The sequence below is a fragment of the Salmo trutta genome, chromosome 17, assembly GCF_901001165.1.
Source record: "Salmo trutta chromosome 17, fSalTru1.1, whole genome shotgun sequence".
Taxonomy (NCBI): domain Eukaryota; kingdom Metazoa; phylum Chordata; class Actinopteri; order Salmoniformes; family Salmonidae; genus Salmo; species Salmo trutta.
In genome coordinates this window covers 16886064-16904878 of record NC_042973.1, presented here as the reverse complement: position 1 = coordinate 16904878, position 18815 = coordinate 16886064, and the positions used below count along the sequence as shown (strand labels likewise).

Genomic DNA, 18815 nt, shown 5'->3' with positions numbered 1-18815 from the left:
CCTTTCCCATATCGTCCAGTCATTAACATGACTGTACATGGAGTCTCTCACCTGTGCAGAGACATCATTTACAGAAATCAAAAGTGTTTGCTGGGCGGTGGGTTCAGTACAGCTCAGATGAGGTTAAAGAGCTGATGAGTCAGCAGCTCAGTGACAATAAGGACTCACAGCATAAATCAACTCCCTCCATGTTTATAGCCCCATGACCCACGCTTTGGTGTGGCTGCAATAAAAAAAAGCACAGGTCATTGGGGCCAAAGCAGGCAATACAGGTATTTTGATCCAAACACAGTACAGACTTCCTTAGGATATGGAGGCCATGTGGATGGTGGTATGAGTGTTAAAGTGATGCTGAATCTGGATTATTGGTCTGTTATGTTAACTGTTACATAAAAATAAGTAACACCTCTGCAAATATTTTTGGGTGTGCGTCAGCTCATGATTTTTACTAGAATGTTTATTATTACAAAACGATCTACAGTGCTTGTTTAACCTCAAGTATCACTCCTGTTTCTAAATACAGAGTCCCTTATAGTTGTCCTGAAGTAGGTTAAAATCTATAATTGTCCTCTTTCTTTTGCTCTAAAAGCATTTTAGCCCATTCAATTCACCACTCACACATGCGACCTTTACGCTGTGGTTGGAATCATGCCTTGTTGCCAGGGGGACAGACACCCCTTTGTCTATATAGGAAAAAAATACATTGCCAAGGCACTGTTGAAGTCCTCGGTCCAGAAATGATTGACAAGAGCTTGTGTTCTACATTCACTGGAGAGGTCCATGTTTTTCCTTTAAATAAAGAAGCTAGAAGAAACTTCGGACTAACTAGAGCATCCTTCAGTGTTGTACAGTAATGTCAAAAGGACACACAAGAAAACACACAAAAGTAAGTACAGTTGAAGTCAGAAGTTTACATACACCTTAGCCAAATACATTTAAACTCAGTTTTTCACAATTCCTGACATTTAATCCTAGTAAAAAAATCCCTGTCTTAGGTCAGGTAAGATCACAACTTTATTTTAAGAATGTGAAATGTCAGAATAATAGTAGAGAAAGTGATTTATTTCAGTTTTTATTTCTTTCATCACATTCCCAGTGGGTCAGAAGTTTACATACACTCAATTAGTATTTGGTAGTATTGCCTTTATATTGTTTAACTTGGGTCAAACGTTACAGGTAGCCTTCCACAAGCTTCCCACAATAAGTTGTGAATTTTGGCCCATTCCTCCTGACAGAGCTGGTGCAATTGAGTCAGGTTTGTAGGCCTCTTTGCTCGCACACGCCTTTTCAGTTCTGCACACAAATTCTCTATAGGATTGAGGTCAGGGCTTTGTGATAGCCACTCCAATACCTTGACTTCGTTGTCCTTAAGCCATTTTGCCACAACTTTGGAAGTATGCTTGGGGTCATTGTCCATTTGGAAGACCCATTTGCGACCAAGCTTTAAACTTCCTGACTGAGGTCTTGAGATGTTGAATATCAATATATGCACATCATTTTCCTCCCTCATTATGCCTTCTATTTTGTGAAGTGCACCAGTCCCTCCTGCAGCAAAGCACCCCCACAACATGATGCTGCCACCCCCTTGCTTCACGGTTGGGATGGTGTTCTTCGGCTTGCAAGCTCCCCATTTTTCCTCCAAACATAACGATGGTCATTATGGCCAAACAGCACTTTTCGCACCAAAGTACGTTCATTTCTAGGAGACAGAACAAGTCTCCTTCCTGAGCGGTATGACGGCTGTGTCGTCCCATAGTGTTTATACTTGCATACTATTGTTTGTACAGATGAACGTGGTACATTCAGGCGTTTGGAAATTGCTCCCAAGGATGAACCAGACTTATGGCAGTCTACAACTTTTTTCCTGAGGTCTTGGCTGATTTCTTTTGATCTTCCATTTACATTACATTTACATTACATTTACATTTAACCTTCATCATCTTCCCATGATGTCAAGCAAAGAGGCACTGAGTTTGAAGGTAGGCCTTGAAATACAGCCACAGGTGCACCTCCAATTGACTCAAATGATGTCATTTAGCCATTCAGAAGCTTCTAAAGCCATAACATCATTTTCTGGAATTGTCCAAGCTGTTTAAAGGCACAGTCAACTTAGTGTATGTAAACTTCTGACCCACAGAAATTGTGATACAGTGAATTATAAGTGAAATAATCTGTCGGTAAACAATTGTTGGAAAAATTACTTAGATGTCCTAACCGACTTGCCAAAACTATAATTTGTTAACAAGAAATTTGTGGTTGAAAAACAAGTTTTAATGACTCCAACCTAAGTGTATGTAAACTTCCAACATCAACTGTAAATGTCCACATACAATATGCATAACGTCAGTCTCTTTAAAAAAACAAAACAATGCAAGCCAATAAGGCAACCCCGTGGTAATTTCACACCACCAGGTAATGCCTCAAAAGGTTAAAGGGGGAGGGGTCAAAAGGTCCTGGGGAGAGGTCAAAGGTTGCCCTCGTCCAGCATCTTGTTGACGCCGTCACATATCCTCTGCAGGTGGCCGCGGTACACCTCAGACGGCCCGTAGAGCGCCGCGAGGAAGTCACAGTCGGCAAAGTGGTTGAACACGTGGTTGACCCGCGAGTGGCTCTTGGCCGTCAGGTGGCGGTTGATGGCCTGGTGCAGCAGCTCACGGCACTCGTTCAGGATGGCGCTCATCACGCGCCGGTCGAACGTGAACTCGATCTGGTGAAAGCTGACAGCCGTCATAGCCAGTGTGTGGACCTTCTTCCTGGAAAGGAGACGCAGTAGAGTTGTTATGCATGATGGCTTAACTACAGTAGCTGGCAAACCACATGCCATTTCTCTGAGCTTTTGTTCAAGCCCAACACAATAATTATTTTTTATCAGGGCTGGAATAAAAACCTGTGCAAATTAGCCCTCAACAACCATGTCTGGCAACCCTTAATCAAAGAACATTATAACCCTGTTAATGCTCTCTACAGCCATAATATAATCATATAGCATAATCAACCTGAAGCTCTCAACCAGCACCAGCTCCTCCCCGCTGAATTGGTTGTTGCGGTAGAGGACTCCCAGCTTCACCACCATCTTGATAAGGTTCTTGATGATCTTCTGGGCCTCCTTGCGGTTGCGCATGTACTCCTTCGTGACGCGGTAGAGCTCGTCCAGCACCTCACTGCTGGTGTCGTCAATGAAGAGGTTAGCCATGCTCTTGGTGGCCATCTTGCTCATCAGCTTCTTCTGGGCCTGAAGGGCCAGGCTCTTAGTACTGAAGGAGTCCATAATGACGTCTGGAGGGCGAGAGAGAGGGAGGAAGAAAAGAGATTTGGGTCATACAGATGCACACTCACTGAAACCCGATGGTGGATTTTCTTCCTTCTTAATTATATACTGTACAGAGAGGAAATAACAGATGTTTATTTGGATGCATTCCTGACAACATATGGGAAACCCATATTTGCCTTTTGCATTTCATGCAGAAATAATACAAAAATTTGAGTAAACATACTGCAGACAGACAATGAACAGTTCTATGCAAATTATCACATTTAATTATTTCATTTTCTCATCTGAATGAAGGCATTGAAGAGTCTTGCTACCGGTGTGCAATCCCTTAGTATAACTGTGATGTCATTGGACATAAAGACCCAGTCACCAATTAAAATAGAATCTAAGATGCAAGAAAGACATCATGTAGGAGTGATTAGACTCACTGCAGTTCTGCAAAGCAGCCAATGATAGGACTGTCTCTGCAGCTACCGGCTGAATCCACATTTAGAAAACGAGGTTTGTGTGTGAGGATGGGGTATAGCGTACGTGTGCACATTTGTGGAGGCTAGCTCCGAGCTGTGGGTGTTGCCTGCCAAAGCACAATGACTCAGAGGAAGCCTCAACACATTGTGGCAGCTCATAAACAATGGGTCAGGGGGCCACAGGTTTTCATATCTTCTGCATTTCCTCAGCCAGATGAGCCCAGTCCCGGGCCCGACAGTACTGCAGTAGCTCCGCAACAAGAACCCAGGGATGACAGGTTCAGGTTTAGCCCGTCTTAATCCCTAAGGAAGTAGGATGAGGTTACCTCTAGAGACGGATCCAAGGTCAGCGGCTCATTTTACCCCCCCAAAGGCTACAAGTTAGGGAAGGTAAGCTGAGCCTAGATCTGTGCCCATCTCTAGCATATCCTAGCAATCATTACTCCCTCCAAGATTAAAACATAAAACCTTTATTAAAATCCTAAATGTGACCGGATGCTAATCCAAATGCTCATATTTACCAACAGTAATATCTGCTAAGTATTATTACTGTAAAGCAGCTGACCGACTGCAGAATGAAAATGTGCCTGCTATGTGACTCATGTGATTCCACTCCAATCCGCATTGTCTCTCCAAGAATACCAATTGGTCTCCTTCAAGTGTCAGCAGGACGCTTTTTCTTCCAAGGGAGTACCCACGTCAGAAACCAAAGACAAGCTCTCCCTGCAACATTGTCAGAGGGATGTAAAAAAACACCACTTTGCCTGCTACATTCAATCACAATGTGTCAATGACAATCTGAACAGAGATGCTTTGAGGATAGAGACAAGTACAGCTTGCGACACTGCGCAAAGAAATCAAAGTTCACAAGCCTCTCTCTGCTGTAAGCATGAAAAAACAGATTCAGTGGATTAAAAAGAAACATTTCAGAGCCTGGAGAGAAGTGATTTTCAGGGGGCTCATTAAATTTCTCTCCTGTCAAAGAGAATAACTTTAAAGGAGTCAGTGGCTGTGATGACTAATACTGCCGTGAAGAAGTAAAAAGAAAAAAGCCTGTATTTGTCTTTCACCACAGTGAATCCAAACACTTAACTTCAGATGTGATGGATACTTTGGAGCGTCTGTAGTTTTACTCAAAGCCAAAGAAAGACAAATTCTTCCTGGAGCTGGCAATCACAAATGTAGGGAGATCTTCTCTCTCTCTCTTACTGTCTCTCTCACGAGATGGGAGGCTTCATGAAAGGACAAGCTCTTAGAATGATGAAACACTTTTCTATCAAGGACTCCTGCCTTGTAACTGTGCAGTGGGAGTTATGGCCAAATATAAGCTGCTGTGTGAACTGGGCCCAGCCAGGGAAAGCTTGGCCAAGCTTGGATCCCATCTCAGCACTATTTATACTGGCACTGCTGGAATGGATTGAAAACAGAACGAGACATGACAGTGACAACATTACTGTGTGTTCAGGCAATATATATCTCCCACATACAACAGAGCAATTAATACTGATTTTCTTTGAGCTGGGCAGGCACTCTGGAATGAGAGACAAAGTGCTGGCGTATCAACTGGATTTACTTAAACCAACATCAGTGCAGTGTAATCCAGAGAGTGCTTAAACTATATAGTTTAAAAAAAAACAAGACCTCAGTCAAAGTAGAACAGGTAGGTAAACATGACTCATGGAAATGAAACACGACCCTGGGCCTCTTTGGCAGCCAGGGACTCGGCCTGGCCAGCGTCCCCAGAAGCACTTACCCTCCTGCAGGTGAAAAGTGGCCTCCAGAGGCTAAATGCTGGGTGTGCCGAGTGGCTCAGAAAGGGTCTGTGGAGGTTTGATGGCCAAGCATGTGTCAAAGTCTGTCAGGCTAGTATGACTGGGTCAGGTGAGAGAGGACCTATGATTGGATACCCCTGGAGCTCCCTTTCCTGTCCACTCTGCCTCAGGCCCCACCCCTCTCCTAAGCCTCAGGGAAGATGATATGAATCCCCACCCATTCTCAATACTGCTCCCCCAACTCAAAACTAGACTGGCTGGCAGAAACCTGTATAGACATTTCTGTTAAACTACTTCAAAAGATCAAGGTGGAATAACTAAGCAAGCATGTCTGGAAATACTGTAACTATATAACTTTGAACAAGAGTTTATATTATTCAAGAGTGAATAATATGTTTTAGGCTGTGTGGCTTGCTTATAATTCCGATTGTATAGCCTACCCTACATGTATAACATTAATTCAAAATAGGGGGAAATCCCCACACTTCTTTAGTACTGTAACGTGTCTCAGGAACTTAGATTTACAGAAATGTATGACATCACCCTTATCTACAATAAGAGACAATGAACAATGGTTATGTAAAATGTATCCGTGCTTTGTGTTGGGTCTGAACTGATCACCTCACAATCAGCTCTTCACATGAAACATTTCTTCTGTCTGGTAATGAACAGGATCAGTTAGGATTACTGCCTGCTACAATTACATCAAGTGTAGTTTTTACTCCTCTCTCTCACTCTCCTACTGTCCTCTAATCTCTCCTACTCTTGAGCTGTTGCATAACAGTGGAGGCGCTGATGAGTGCTGGGAACTCAGGTTTGTATGGCTGTGATGTGTGTATCAGTGTGTGTATCAGTGTGTGTGTCAGTGTGTGTGTCAGTGTGTGTGTCAGTGTGTGTGTGTCAGTGTGTCGCTCCATCATCCTCCCACACAGTATCAGGGGTTGTGCACAGTGCCTAAGGGGGAGACCGTCCCTTTTTTACAGTCTTCTCAGATCTGAAAGAGCCTGCTGCGGGATTAATAATTAACGTGGCAGCATTAAATGGATCACAGATTAATAATTAATATGACCAATTTGAAAAAAATAGACCAGGGTAAGAGAAGTCTGCCTTGATGCCACAGGTGAACCAGGAAATGTGGGACCTGGCTGAGGGGTCAAACAACATCAGGGACAAATGGTGGAAAATATTATGACAAATATAAAATTAAATGTGCAGGTGTGATGCAGCAATGGTATCCTTGTCATAGACATGACATCACATTAACATAATATTGAGTAGGTTGGAAGTAAATACAAGCTAAAACCAGTTTAAAACAATAGACCCATAGATAAAGGCAGATTACTTGTGGATGACTAACTCGCCTGTTATCAGTTCTTGACAATGGCACCACCACATGGACTTTGAGGAAACATGGCATGCCTACAAATGACTTTTACATCAAAAAAATGTTTTATTGACCGACAGATAAGCGATCAAAAGACACACACACACACACACACACACACCCCCCCCCCCAGTGTGGGCTCAATTCAGAATTGAAAATGCCTCAAATTCCAATAAAATTCCAATTTAAGTAGTAAACAGAATCCAGAATTGCAATTCAAAATAAAAAGGAAATGGAATATAGTGAAATGCCTCATATTCTATATTAGGTGCAGTCTATACAAATATACTGTACATAAAACACATATACATGCATAGAAAATATTGTTGAAACTTAAAATGAATGATCAACGAAAACAAAACCTTATGTGAATATTCTAAGCTATATTATTAAATATGGGAAACATACTACATCTCAGAATGCATTAGTTTAACCCTCAAGTTGACCTTGAAGCCTTCAAAAAGAAGCTAAACAAATCAAATGGACAGTGGAAATCTAATTGGCTATTCTAAGCACTAAGGTTAAAAGTATATGAACATTGCTTCCTGAGAAAAGTTATATATTCTTTGGAAGTGTGACCTGTTAGATTCAATGAAACTCGTTCTATAGACGGGGTTGGTTGTTTAGCAACAAAACCGACGTGTGCGCAACTATGGGGCAAAACAGACAGGGTTGGCTTAGACTTAAGAACATGTAAACTAGATTTTGTCTCCAATGTATATTGAAATAATAAATACATTTTCAAAATGAGGCCTTGTTGTCTCAAATACATTGTTCGTTACAGTTGTTGGTTAGCTAGTGAATTTTAGCATGAAATCAGTCAAAACAGGACATATTATCAAGAACAAGAAAACTCGCTGAAACGAGCAACTTATGATTCCCCACATGGCAGTTTGTCATTGTTGTTAGCCATCCGGCCATCCAGCATCACAACTAATGGACTTCTGCCCCATGGAAGCATTGCTTTGGTGACGTTGACAGCTAACCCATCTATGATTGAGTGGAATTTCTTTGAATAGCACTACATTTTATTTCCTACCACTCAAACACAAAATCCTGTGGGTGTGGTCAATTCAAATTTTAACTCATGAGTATCTATGGTTGAATGGGAGTAAATTCCAAAATTCGGAATAGACACATGGCGAGGTGTGGATTAACATGACCACACCCCCGAGTAGTGTACAGACATAGGGTCCTCCCATTACTCCCATGTAGTTAGCGTCATCGTAAACTAACGGACACTTTGTCATTTCAATAAACGTTTTCACGTGTTGTTATTAGCATACTTGGCTGTCGCAACAAATTATTTGCATGATATGTATTCTGCCACTCTAATGTGTTACCCGTCCTGCTAACACGGACAGTAAACCTAGTAAAGCTGTTGCATTATACTTACAGTACCAGTCAAAAGTTGACACCTTCTCATTCAAGGGTTTTTCTTTTTACTATTTTCTAAATTGTAGAATAATAGTGAAGATATCAAAACTATGAAATAACACATATGGAAACATGTAGTAACCCAAAAAGTGTAAAACAAATCAAAATAAGTTTTAGATTCAAAAGCAGGCACCTTTGCCTTGATGACAGCTTTGCACACTCTTGGCATTCTCTCAACCAGCTTCACCTGGAAGGCTTTTCCAACAGTCTTGAAGGAGTTCCCACATATACTGAGCACTTGCTGGATGATTTTCCTTCACTCTGCGGTCCAACTCATCCCAAACCTTCTCAATGGGTTGAGGTTGGGTGATTGTGGAGGCCAGGTCATCCGATGCAGCACTCCATCACTCTCCTTTTTGGTCAAATAGCCTTTAACACACCTCCTGTTGAAAAACAAATGATAGTGGGACTAAGGCCAAACCAGATGGGATGGCGTATCGCTGCAGAATGCTGTGTTGGCCATGCTGGTTAAGTGTGCCTTGAATTCTAAATAAATCACAGTGTCACCAGCCCCACGCATCACACCTCTTCCTCCATGCTTCACGGTGGGAACTACACATGCGAAGATCATCCATTCACCTACTCTTGTGTCTCAAAGACACAGCGGTTGGAACCAAAAATCGTAAAATTTGGACTAATCAGACCAAAGGACAGACTTCCACCGGTCTAATGTCTATTGCTCGTGTTTCTTGGGCCAAGCAAATCTTATTATTGTTGTCCTTCAATTCGACCATGAAGGCCTGATTCACGCAGTCTCCTCTGAACAGTTTTTAAGCATTTATTTGGGCTGCAATTTCTGAGGCTGGTAACTCTAATGAACTTCTCTGCAGCAGAGGTAACGCTGGGTCTTCCTTCCCTGTGGCGGTCCTCATGACAGACAGTTATCATAGCGCTTGATGGTTTTTGTGACTGCACTTGAAGAAACTTTCAAAGTTCTTGACTTAAAGTAATGATGGACTGTCATTTCTCTTTGCTTATTTGAGCTGTTCTTGCCATAATATGGACTTGGTCTTTTACCAAATAGGGATATCTTCTGTATACCACCCCTACCTTGTCACAACACAACTACTTGTCTCAAACGCATTAAGAAAGAAAGGAATTCCCCAAATGAACTTAAGGCACCTGTTAATTTAAATGCATTTCAGGTAACTATCTCCTGAGGCTGGTTGAGAGAATGCCAAGAGTGTGCAAAGCTGTCATCAAGGCAAAGGGTGGCTATTCTGAAGAATTTCAAATATATTTTTGATTTAACACTGTGGGTTACTACGTGATTCTGTGTGTTATTTCATAGTTTTGATGTCTTCACTATTATTGTACAATAGTAAAAATAAAGAAAAACCCTTGAATGAGTAGGTGTGTCCAAACCTTTGACTGGTACTGTACGTCAAAGTTTGTTTAAATCTAGCTTTTTCCTCAGGTTAATTGACGTTAACTGGCTGGCTTGCGAAATAAGTTAATCTCGATCTATACCGCTAGTCTTACATATGCCGCCTAAAATCGCTAGTCTTACATATGCCGCATAACTACTTCCAGTCTTTGCCTGCCCTTGAACGGTTTAGGTATTTAGGACTTCCTATATGTACTTTCCACTTGCCTGAGACCAGCTGTGCAGACAACCCTACCAAATGGCCCAAAGTAGCCTATGGCAAAATCTAGACCTACTTGGTGTAATTTCCAGGTTTACACAGGCAATACACATAGCTACAAAGAAGTGTTAGCTAGCGATTTACCGTGAATTAAGTGCTTCGAACACACAAATGTATTGCGTAACCAGAGCCCACATATTTCCATCATCATAGCATATAGCCTGAAACCAAGAGGTTTGTTTAACCTAGTCCTTGGGCAGTTGAAACCTTTCTTACGAAAAAAGATTGCAGCCAGAGTGTGGCATTTTTTACTGCAGTAATTTTGCACTTAGAGTGCAGTATAACTGCAGTTATTCTGCAATTACTGCATCCAAAATACCCCAGTCGACTGCAGTTACAAAAAGGCTATATTTTTTTTGTAAGGCTTGATTTGGTGGTCTTTTCTCCTACTATTGTTCAAACAAAACGGTGTGCAAGAACTTTTCGGCATCCTAGTTATAAAATCAGGGTAAGTTAGCTAGTTGAAGAAAGTCCATTGGAAATCGGCTCTTTGGCTGATAATGGTGACATACAGTCAACGCTACAGTTTCTGTTCATGCTAACATTTTTTACATTCGCATCAAAGTGTTTTTAGGTATGATGTAGTTTGTTGATGAAGATGACATGGAAGTATGTTAAAAACAACCAACCAAGCATATCCAAAACTCAGCAAAAAAAGAAAACGTCCCCTTTTCAGGACCAGGTCTTTCAAAGATAATTCGTAAAAATCCAAATAACTTCACAGATCTTCATTGTAAAAGGTTTAAACGCTGTTACCCATGCTTGTTCAATGAACCATAAACAATTAATGAACATGCACCTGTGGAACGGTCATTAAGACACTAACAGCTTACAGACGGTAGGCAATTAAGGTCACAGTTATGAAAACTTAGGACACTAAAGAGGCCTTTCTACTGACTCTGAAAAAGACCAAAAGAAAGATGCCCAGGGTCCCTGCTCATCTGGGTGACCCTGCTTTAGGCATGCTGCAAGGAGGCATGAGGACTGCAGATGTGGCCAGGGCAATAAATTGCAATGTTCGTACTGTGAGACGCCAAAGACAGGACGGACAGCTGATCATCCACGCAGTGGCAGACCACATGTAACACCTGTCCGCAATAGGCTGAGAGAGGCTGGACTGAGGGCTTGTAGGCCTGTTGTAAGGCAGGTCCTCACCAGACATCACCGGCAACAACATCACCTATGGGCACAAACCCACTGTCGCTGGACCAGACAGGACTGGCAAAAAGTGCTCTTGACTGACGAGTCACCGTTTTGTCTCACCAGCAGTGATGGTCGGATTCAAGTTTATCGTCAAAGGAATGAGCATTACACCGAGACCTGTACTCTGGAGCGGGATCAATTTGGAGGTGGAGGGTTCCGTCATGGTCTGGGGCGGTGCGTCACAGCATCATTGGACTGAGCTTGTTGTCATTGCAGGCAATCTCAACGCTGTGCGTTACAGGGAAGACATCCTCCTGCCTCATGTGGTACCCTTCCTGCTCATCCTGACATGATCCTCCAGCATGACAATGCCACCAGCCATACTGCTCGTTCTGTGAGTGATTTCCTGGAAGACAAGAATGTAAGTGTTCTGCCATGGCCAGCGAAGAGCCCGGATCTCAATCCCATTGAGCACGTCTGGGACCTGTTGGATCAGAGGGTGAGGGCTAGGGCCATTCCCCCCAGAAATGTCCGGGAACTTGCAGGTGCCTTGGTGGAAGAGTGGGGTAACATCTCACAGCAAGAACTGGAAAATCTGGTGCAGTCCAAGAGGAGGAGATGCACTGCAGTACTTAATGCAGCTGGTGGCCACACCAGCTACTGACTGTTATTTTTCCATTTTCCAAATTCCATTTCTGTTAGTGACATCGCTGTGGAACTTGCTCAGTGTGTGTGTCAGTTGTTGAATCTTATGTTCATACAAATATTTACAGATGTTAAGTTTGCTGAAAATACACGCAGTTGACAGTGAGAGGACGTTTCTTTATTTGTTGAGTTTGTAATGATAAAAAAATAATAATACAGCAAGTCAGGTTCTGAGTAAAGCAGACAATTAAACATTGGCGTAAAGGGAGTACCCCACGCCTGTACCCTACTCGGGGGCGTGGTCATGTTACACTATGCCTCGCCATGTTTATCTATTGAGCCCAACCCTGGCACACACACACACGTTTTGTTCAACCCTTGTGGGACCTACAATTCACACACACAGAGAGAGAAACAAATATCCCAAAGGCATACTCTGTCATTTGTCCCTAGTCTGTCACATATAGTCTTCTTTCTAGGAAGGTTTCACTGCCCTTCCATGCACAGACTGTTTCATATTTCCTAGGTACCAATTGAGGCTGCTGGCCAACTGAACTTTGCAGTCTTGTAAATCAGGTCAAACACCGCTGTACTGCTCTTGTCAATGAGTTACCTTTCATCTCCACAGGGATAATCATACATTTCCAGCAGTGCTTGAGTGTCAGAAATCATGACAAACAGGTTTGACATCAATTAATGTTTGGGATTTTGGAGCTGGCTTCGTGGCCAAAGTGGACCTCAGTTTGTCGAGCAACCAAACTGTAGCTGACCCACTTGTTTGTCAGCCATAGCCAAATCAAATCAAATCTTATTGGTCACATACACATGGTTAGCAAATGTTAATGCAAGTGTAGTGAAATGCTTGTGCTTCTAGTTCCGACAGTGCAGTAGTATCTAACAAGTAATCTAACAAATTCACAACAACTACCTTATACACACAAGTGTAAAGGAATGAATAAGAATATATACATATAAATATATGGATGAGCGATGGCCGTGCGGCATAGGCAAGATGCAGTAGATGGTATAGAGTACAGTATATACATATGAGATGAGTAATGTAGGGTATGTAAACATTATATATAGTGTCATTGTTTAAAGTGACTAGTGATACATTTATTACATCCAATTACTAAAGTGGCTAGAGATGAGTCAGTATGTTGGCAGCAGCCACTCAATGTTAGTGATGGCTTTTTAACAGTCTGATGGCCTTGAGATGGAAGCTGTTTTTCCAGTCTCTCGGTCCCAGCTTTGATGCACCTGTACTGACCTCGCCTTCTGGGTGATAGCGGGGTGAACAGGCAGTGGCTCGGGTGGTTGTTGTCCTTGATGATCTTTTTTGCCTTCCTGTGACATCGGGTGCTGTAGCTGTCCTGGAGGACAGGTAGTTTGCCCCCGGTGATGCGTTGTGCAGACCTCACTACCCTCTGGAGAGCTCTGCGGTTGTGGGCGGAGAAGTTGCCATACCAGGCAATGATACAGCCCGACAGGATGCTCTCGATTGTGCATCTTAAAGTTTGTGAGTGTTTTCAAGCCAAATTTCTTCAGCCTCCTGAGGTTGAAGAGTCACTGTTGCAACTTCTTCACCAAGCTGTCTGTGTGGGTGGAACATTTTAGTTTGTCCGTGATGTGTACGCCAAGGAACTTAAAACGTTCCACCTTCTCCACTGCTGTCCCATCGATGTGGATAGGGGGGTGCTCTCTTTGCTTTTTCCTGAAGTCCACGATCATCTCTTTTGTTTTGTTGACATTGAGTGTGAGGTTATTTTCCTGACGCCACACTCCGAGGGCCCTCACCTCCTCCCTGTAGGTCGTCTCGTCGTTGTTGGTAATCAAGCCTACCACTGTATAGTTGTCTGCAAACTTGATTGAGTTGGAGGCGTGCATGGCCACGCAGTCATGGGTGAACAGGAAGTACAGGAGAGGGCTGAGAATGGGCCCCAGTGTTGAGGATCAGCGGGGTGGAGATGTTTCCTACCACCACAGGGTGGGGTCGAGACCCAGGATCTCAAGCTTAATGACGAGTTTGGAGGGTACTATGGTGTTAAATGCTGAGCTGTAGTCAATGAACAGCATTCTTATAGGTATTCCACTTGTCCAGATGGGTTAGGGCAGTGTTCAGTGTGATTGCCTCGTCTGTGGACCTATTTGGGCGGTAGGCAAATTGGAGTGGGTCTAGGGTATCAGGTAGGGTGGAGGTGATACGAGCAAGGGTAGCAATGTAGACACACATACACAGTGGGGTAGCAACAATTGTTTAGAAAAACAAAATCAATAAATAAAACAATATAAATAAATATCACAAGCATTTCGCTACACCCGCAATAACATCTGCTAAATACGTGTATGCGCCCAATACAATTGGATAAATCATTTCTTCAGACACAGTTGGTTAAAGCTGCAAGAGGCAACTCATTCAAGACCGCAATTCATGCAAACTAAAAACGTTGATTCTCCTTTTACTAGTGACATAAGCAGTTAGTGCTGTATAATAAATTGTACTACAGAATACACAGAGAGGGTATTCATACACATAATCGAGATGAAAGCTTTTCTAGGAGTATCTCAATAATAACAAAGTCACATATAAAAACATACTTTTTTTGTTGCTACATGTTGTATGTTATATGGGGAAAGATGCGGAGTAGGCCTCAAGCAGGCACATCTTCAACAAATCGCTTGATATACACTTCATACAGAAAATAAATAAATGGCTTGTGGAGGAAAGAAGGCTTGCAATGTGACAGTGGCGTTTGAAACGCAAGAAAGGAACATGGTAACACTATGCTTCACCTTTTGTGGGGAATTCCATGAAAAACTATTGATTTGTAAAGCATTTCTTTTACATTTATTTCGATTGGTAAGGATTAAAATCATTCACATCAGAAATGACAGTTGTCATTCAAAACGAATACGTCAAACCAAAATACTGACCAAACATAAGGAAATAAAAATATAATTATAAATCTTGTGTTGGCAAACTAGGTTTATATTCTACAATATCGTGGATTTATTATCGCATTTAAGGTCGAATGACATTACACTGCCTATTCTAGTTATGACTAATGTGAATGCTGTGGGCAAATTTGTCTAAAGGAAGGCTGAAGCCCATTCTGCCACCTCCCATCCTCCATTGTATAGTTTCAAAGGACTATGTAACCTATTATTTGTTAAATGTTTCTCAAAGACTGGTCAAGCATAGGCTAAAATACCATCTATGTTGAGCTTACCTTTCGTTCAAATCAAACCGGATGCGGAGGGTGAGTAAAGGGACCGTGGATTACGCTGCTACAATTTGACAATTTAATCTAGGCAAAATCTCAAATCTTCATTATGGCAACCCATAGCAAATCCATGTACATCACCATGAGTCGGTTCTTCGTCTTTACTTGCGGTTCTTTGTCTTCCATGTAACTGTATGTTGTATCAGGTACTGGTGTGTAAATAATTGAAAGACTGTTTCTTCTCTCCCTGCTGAGCTCGGTTACAGGAGTTTGTAACCCGACACCTCCTCACAAAAAGTTTCAAATTTGAGGGATTTCGAAAATTCGAGATTGATGTTACTCTGGACCAATGGAAGAGCCCAGTAAAAATGTATCAAACCAATCATACTGTGGGAAATTCCTGTTATAACTTCAACATTCCCTGCCCCCATTCGGTTTCCAGTAATTAGTCTCATCTAGTTCCCAAATCCAAGGTTGAAAATTTCCCAAAGGAAATGGCATTATGTGAACAATGAGCAGGAACTATGAGTTGTTTGTTATAAACAAAAAGGCTAGCACACGACACAATTATTTAAACAGAAGTCATGAAGATTAATTATTTGACCTAATTAATGGAAAATATTGCCTCAGTAGATGATTTCGGCAACGTTATTGATCAAAACGGATTTATATAGGACACACAACAGAGAGAGAGAGCGAGATATAGTAAACCAGACATCTAGGTGTTTTACAGCGGATGTTTTCTGGACCGGACAGCACCGTTTTTCCCGGTCTATGAATGAATGGGTTTAGCAGGAATTCCGGAGGGTTATGATGTTCATTGTGAATCACATGTGTTTTAAACAATCAACAAGCTATTTTTCTATTATGGTCTGGATGTAAATGGATATAAATAGGCCCAACTCAAGCCAGATTTGATAGGGCTATTTTAAACATATATTGTAAATTAAAATACATAATATTATAGAATAGCACCACATTTACATAGCCTAGTTAGTTCATAGTACTCTGCAATCCAGTCGTCAATATTATTGCATTTTATGCTTAGCATACTGTCATCCTTATCACAAGGTAGTTTACCTTCACCCGCAACCTGCAAATAGTAGGCCATTTAGTGAGAAAGCTTGTTAAGAAGCGCTGTTCAATGGAGCGTTTGGATATTGCAATTTTGTAACCAATGAGAGATACTGTAGCAAGCAGTGACACATTAGCTAATCTCTGAGCCACACTATAACTATCGAGATAGACACTCTATTTAGCTTCAATATACACGATCATTTTTCTAATAAGTATACTATATAAATCATTTTAACACCCATAGAAAGCTGACCGAATAACGATTTACTTTCCATATTCTCTGTGATTAGTAGGCAAAAGACAAACAAATATTTTCGTGTAAACAGAAACCAATGGACACACATGGGCATAAGTTATGTAATGTTGTGTATTAACTGGATTTGTATATAAATAAACGAATGTAATCAAACATGGTAACAAGACAACATTTCAACAACATAGCCCATTGGGGATCGAATGGACGAGTGAGAGGTCGAGGCGACCGGACGACGAACAAAAGATGTCGGGAAAGATGATACAATAGCGGTAGAGTCAAGGATAATTCGAGTATGTCCAAAATAACGGAAAACGGAGCAAAGTGGTATACAGTGATGAGAATGACCCTTCGTATCTAGTAGGAGTACGGTTTGTTAATGAGGAGCAGCTGAGCAGAGAACCAGTCTTGAAGAAACCATTTCAGTTATCCAAGCTGGTGGAGGGAAGGCTGTGAGGATCCCGAGGTGGGTTTGTTTCGTTTTTTTGTGCTTCTGCGGATCAGAAGGAAGGTGCGTTGTTGTCTTAACCGAAGTGTCGTGTGTCTCCTCGAAACAGGGCACCCCTCAAGGTTTTTTATTTTTTTATCTGGCGTCTCGTGGAAAGTCGATTTTGAATAAATAAATAAATATTCTTGGAGTGGTTGAAGCACGTCGGATGAATCGTGTTGTGAATGGTGAAAAAGTGAAGTGTATCTGTTCTTTTTTTATTTTATATAGGACATTAACTACAGATTCAGAATATTTATCCAAAGACCTATGCACTGCGATCATTGTAAAGCTTTTGGTCATGTAGCAAGTGTTTGCAGAAGGGAGAAGCCGATTTGTCCAAGATGTGGAAAGGATCATATTATGTGTTATAAAAGTGATAAATATGACATGTTGCTATTTTTATTTTAACTAGGCAAGTCAGTTTAGAACAATGGTGGGAACCATGAAGCCAAGTCTTCCGAATGCCCCACAAGGGTGAAAGAGAATGAGGTGGCCAAAGTCAGGGTTTTACAGAGCATTTCACATGCAGCAGCAGGGAAAAGGGTTGAGGGTTTGAATGGTGCCCCAGAAGAGTTTATGGTAGTGGATAGGCCTACGATGCAGGGGTTGCCTTTCACCAGCAGGATCCTGACATTTTAAAGGTTAAATAGGTGGACTTTGTGGCATGTATAGCTATGGTAATTACTGAGCCATGCATGAGAGCATCTGCTGTTCTGGACGACTGTGTGATATACGCTCTCTGTAGCCAACACGAGTAAGACCTTTAAACAGGTCAACATACACAAGGCTGCGGGGCCAGACGGATTACCAGGACGTGTGCTCCGGGCATGTGCTGACCAACTGGCAGGTGTCTTCACTGACGTTTTGAACATGTCCCTGATTGAGTCTGTAATACCAACATGTTCCAAGCAGACCACCGTAGTCCCTGTGCCCAAGAACACAAAGGCAACCTGCCTAAATGACTACAGACCCGTAGCACTCACGTCTGTAGCCATGAAGTGCTTTGAAAGGCTGGCAATTGCTCACATCAACACCATTATCCCAGAAACCCTAGACCCACTCCAATTTGCATACCGCCCAAACAGATCCACAGATGATGTAATCTCTATTGCACTCCACACTGACCTTTCCCACCTGGACAAAAGGAACACTTATGTGAGAATGCTATTCATTGACTACAGCTTAGTGTTCAACAACATAGTACCCTCAAAGCTCATCACTAAGCTAAGGATCCTGGGACTAAACACCTCCCTCTGCAACTGGACTTCCTGATGGGCCGCCCCCAGGTGGTGAGGGTAGGTAGCAACACAAATGCTACGCTGATACTCAACACTGGAGCCCCCAGGGGTGCGTGCTCAGTCCCCTCCTGTACCCCCTGTTCACCCATGACTGCATGGCCAGGCACGACTCCAACACCATCATTAAGTTTGCAGACGACACAACAGTGGTAGGCCTGATTACCGACAACGACGAGACATCCTATAGGGAGGAGGTCAGAGTCCTGGCCGGGTGGTGCCAGAATAACAACCTATCCCTCAACGTAACCAAGACTAAGGAGATGATTGTGGACTACAGGAAAAGGAGGACCGAGTACTCTCATCGACGGGGCTGTAGTGGAGCAGGTTGAGAGCTTCAAGTTCCTTGGTGTCCACATCAACAAACTAGAATGGTCCAAACACACCAAGACAGTCGTGAAGAGGGCACGACAAAGCCTATTCCCCCTCAGGAAACTAAAAAGATTTGGCATGGGTCCTGAGATCCTCAAAAGATTCTACAGCTGCAACATCGAGAGCATCCTGACGGGTTGCATCACTGCCTGGTACGGCAATTGCTCGGCCTCTGACCGCAAGGTAGGGCGTACGGCCCAGTACATCACTGGGGCTAAGCTGCCTGCCATCCAAGGACCTCTACACCAGGCGGTGTCAGAGGAAGGCCCTAAAAATGGTCAAAGACCCCAGCCACCCCAGTCATAGACTGTTCTCTCTACTACCGCATGGCAAGCGGTA

The 18815-nt window shown here is 42.5% G+C and overlaps 1 protein-coding gene across 2 annotated transcripts; it reads right to left on the bottom strand.

Annotated features, from left to right (window-relative positions):
* Positions 1 to 2249: 2249 nt before the first annotated feature.
* Positions 2250 to 15317, bottom strand: tnfaip8l1 (tumor necrosis factor, alpha-induced protein 8-like 1). 2 transcript variants are annotated; one of them, XM_029695910.1, is made up of 3 exons: positions 14996 to 15317; positions 2997 to 3276; positions 2250 to 2753 (listed from the first exon to the last, which is right to left on the bottom strand). In XM_029695910.1, the coding sequence occupies exons 2-3, from the start codon at positions 3266 to 3268 to the stop codon at positions 2465 to 2467; spliced, it is 561 nt and encodes a 186-aa protein (XP_029551770.1). In that variant the 5' UTR covers positions 3269 to 3276; positions 14996 to 15317; the 3' UTR covers positions 2250 to 2464. The 2 variants fall into 2 exon arrangements, with proteins under 2 accessions (XP_029551770.1, XP_029551771.1); XM_029695911.1 differs by lacking the exon at positions 14996 to 15317 and adding an exon at positions 5492 to 5705.
* Positions 15318 to 18815: the final 3498 nt, after the last annotated feature.

Bases quoted from the DNA above. Each gene is read 5' to 3' on its own strand.
- tnfaip8l1 (XM_029695910.1), bottom strand. From the start codon at position 3,268: ATGGACTCCTTCAGTACTAAGAGCCTGGCCCTTCAGGCCCAGAAGAAG. The intron at 2,754-2,996 runs GTTGATTATGCT...TCTCCTTTCCAG, and splicing joins GTGCTGGTTGAGAGCTTCAG to GAAGAAGGTCCACACACTGG.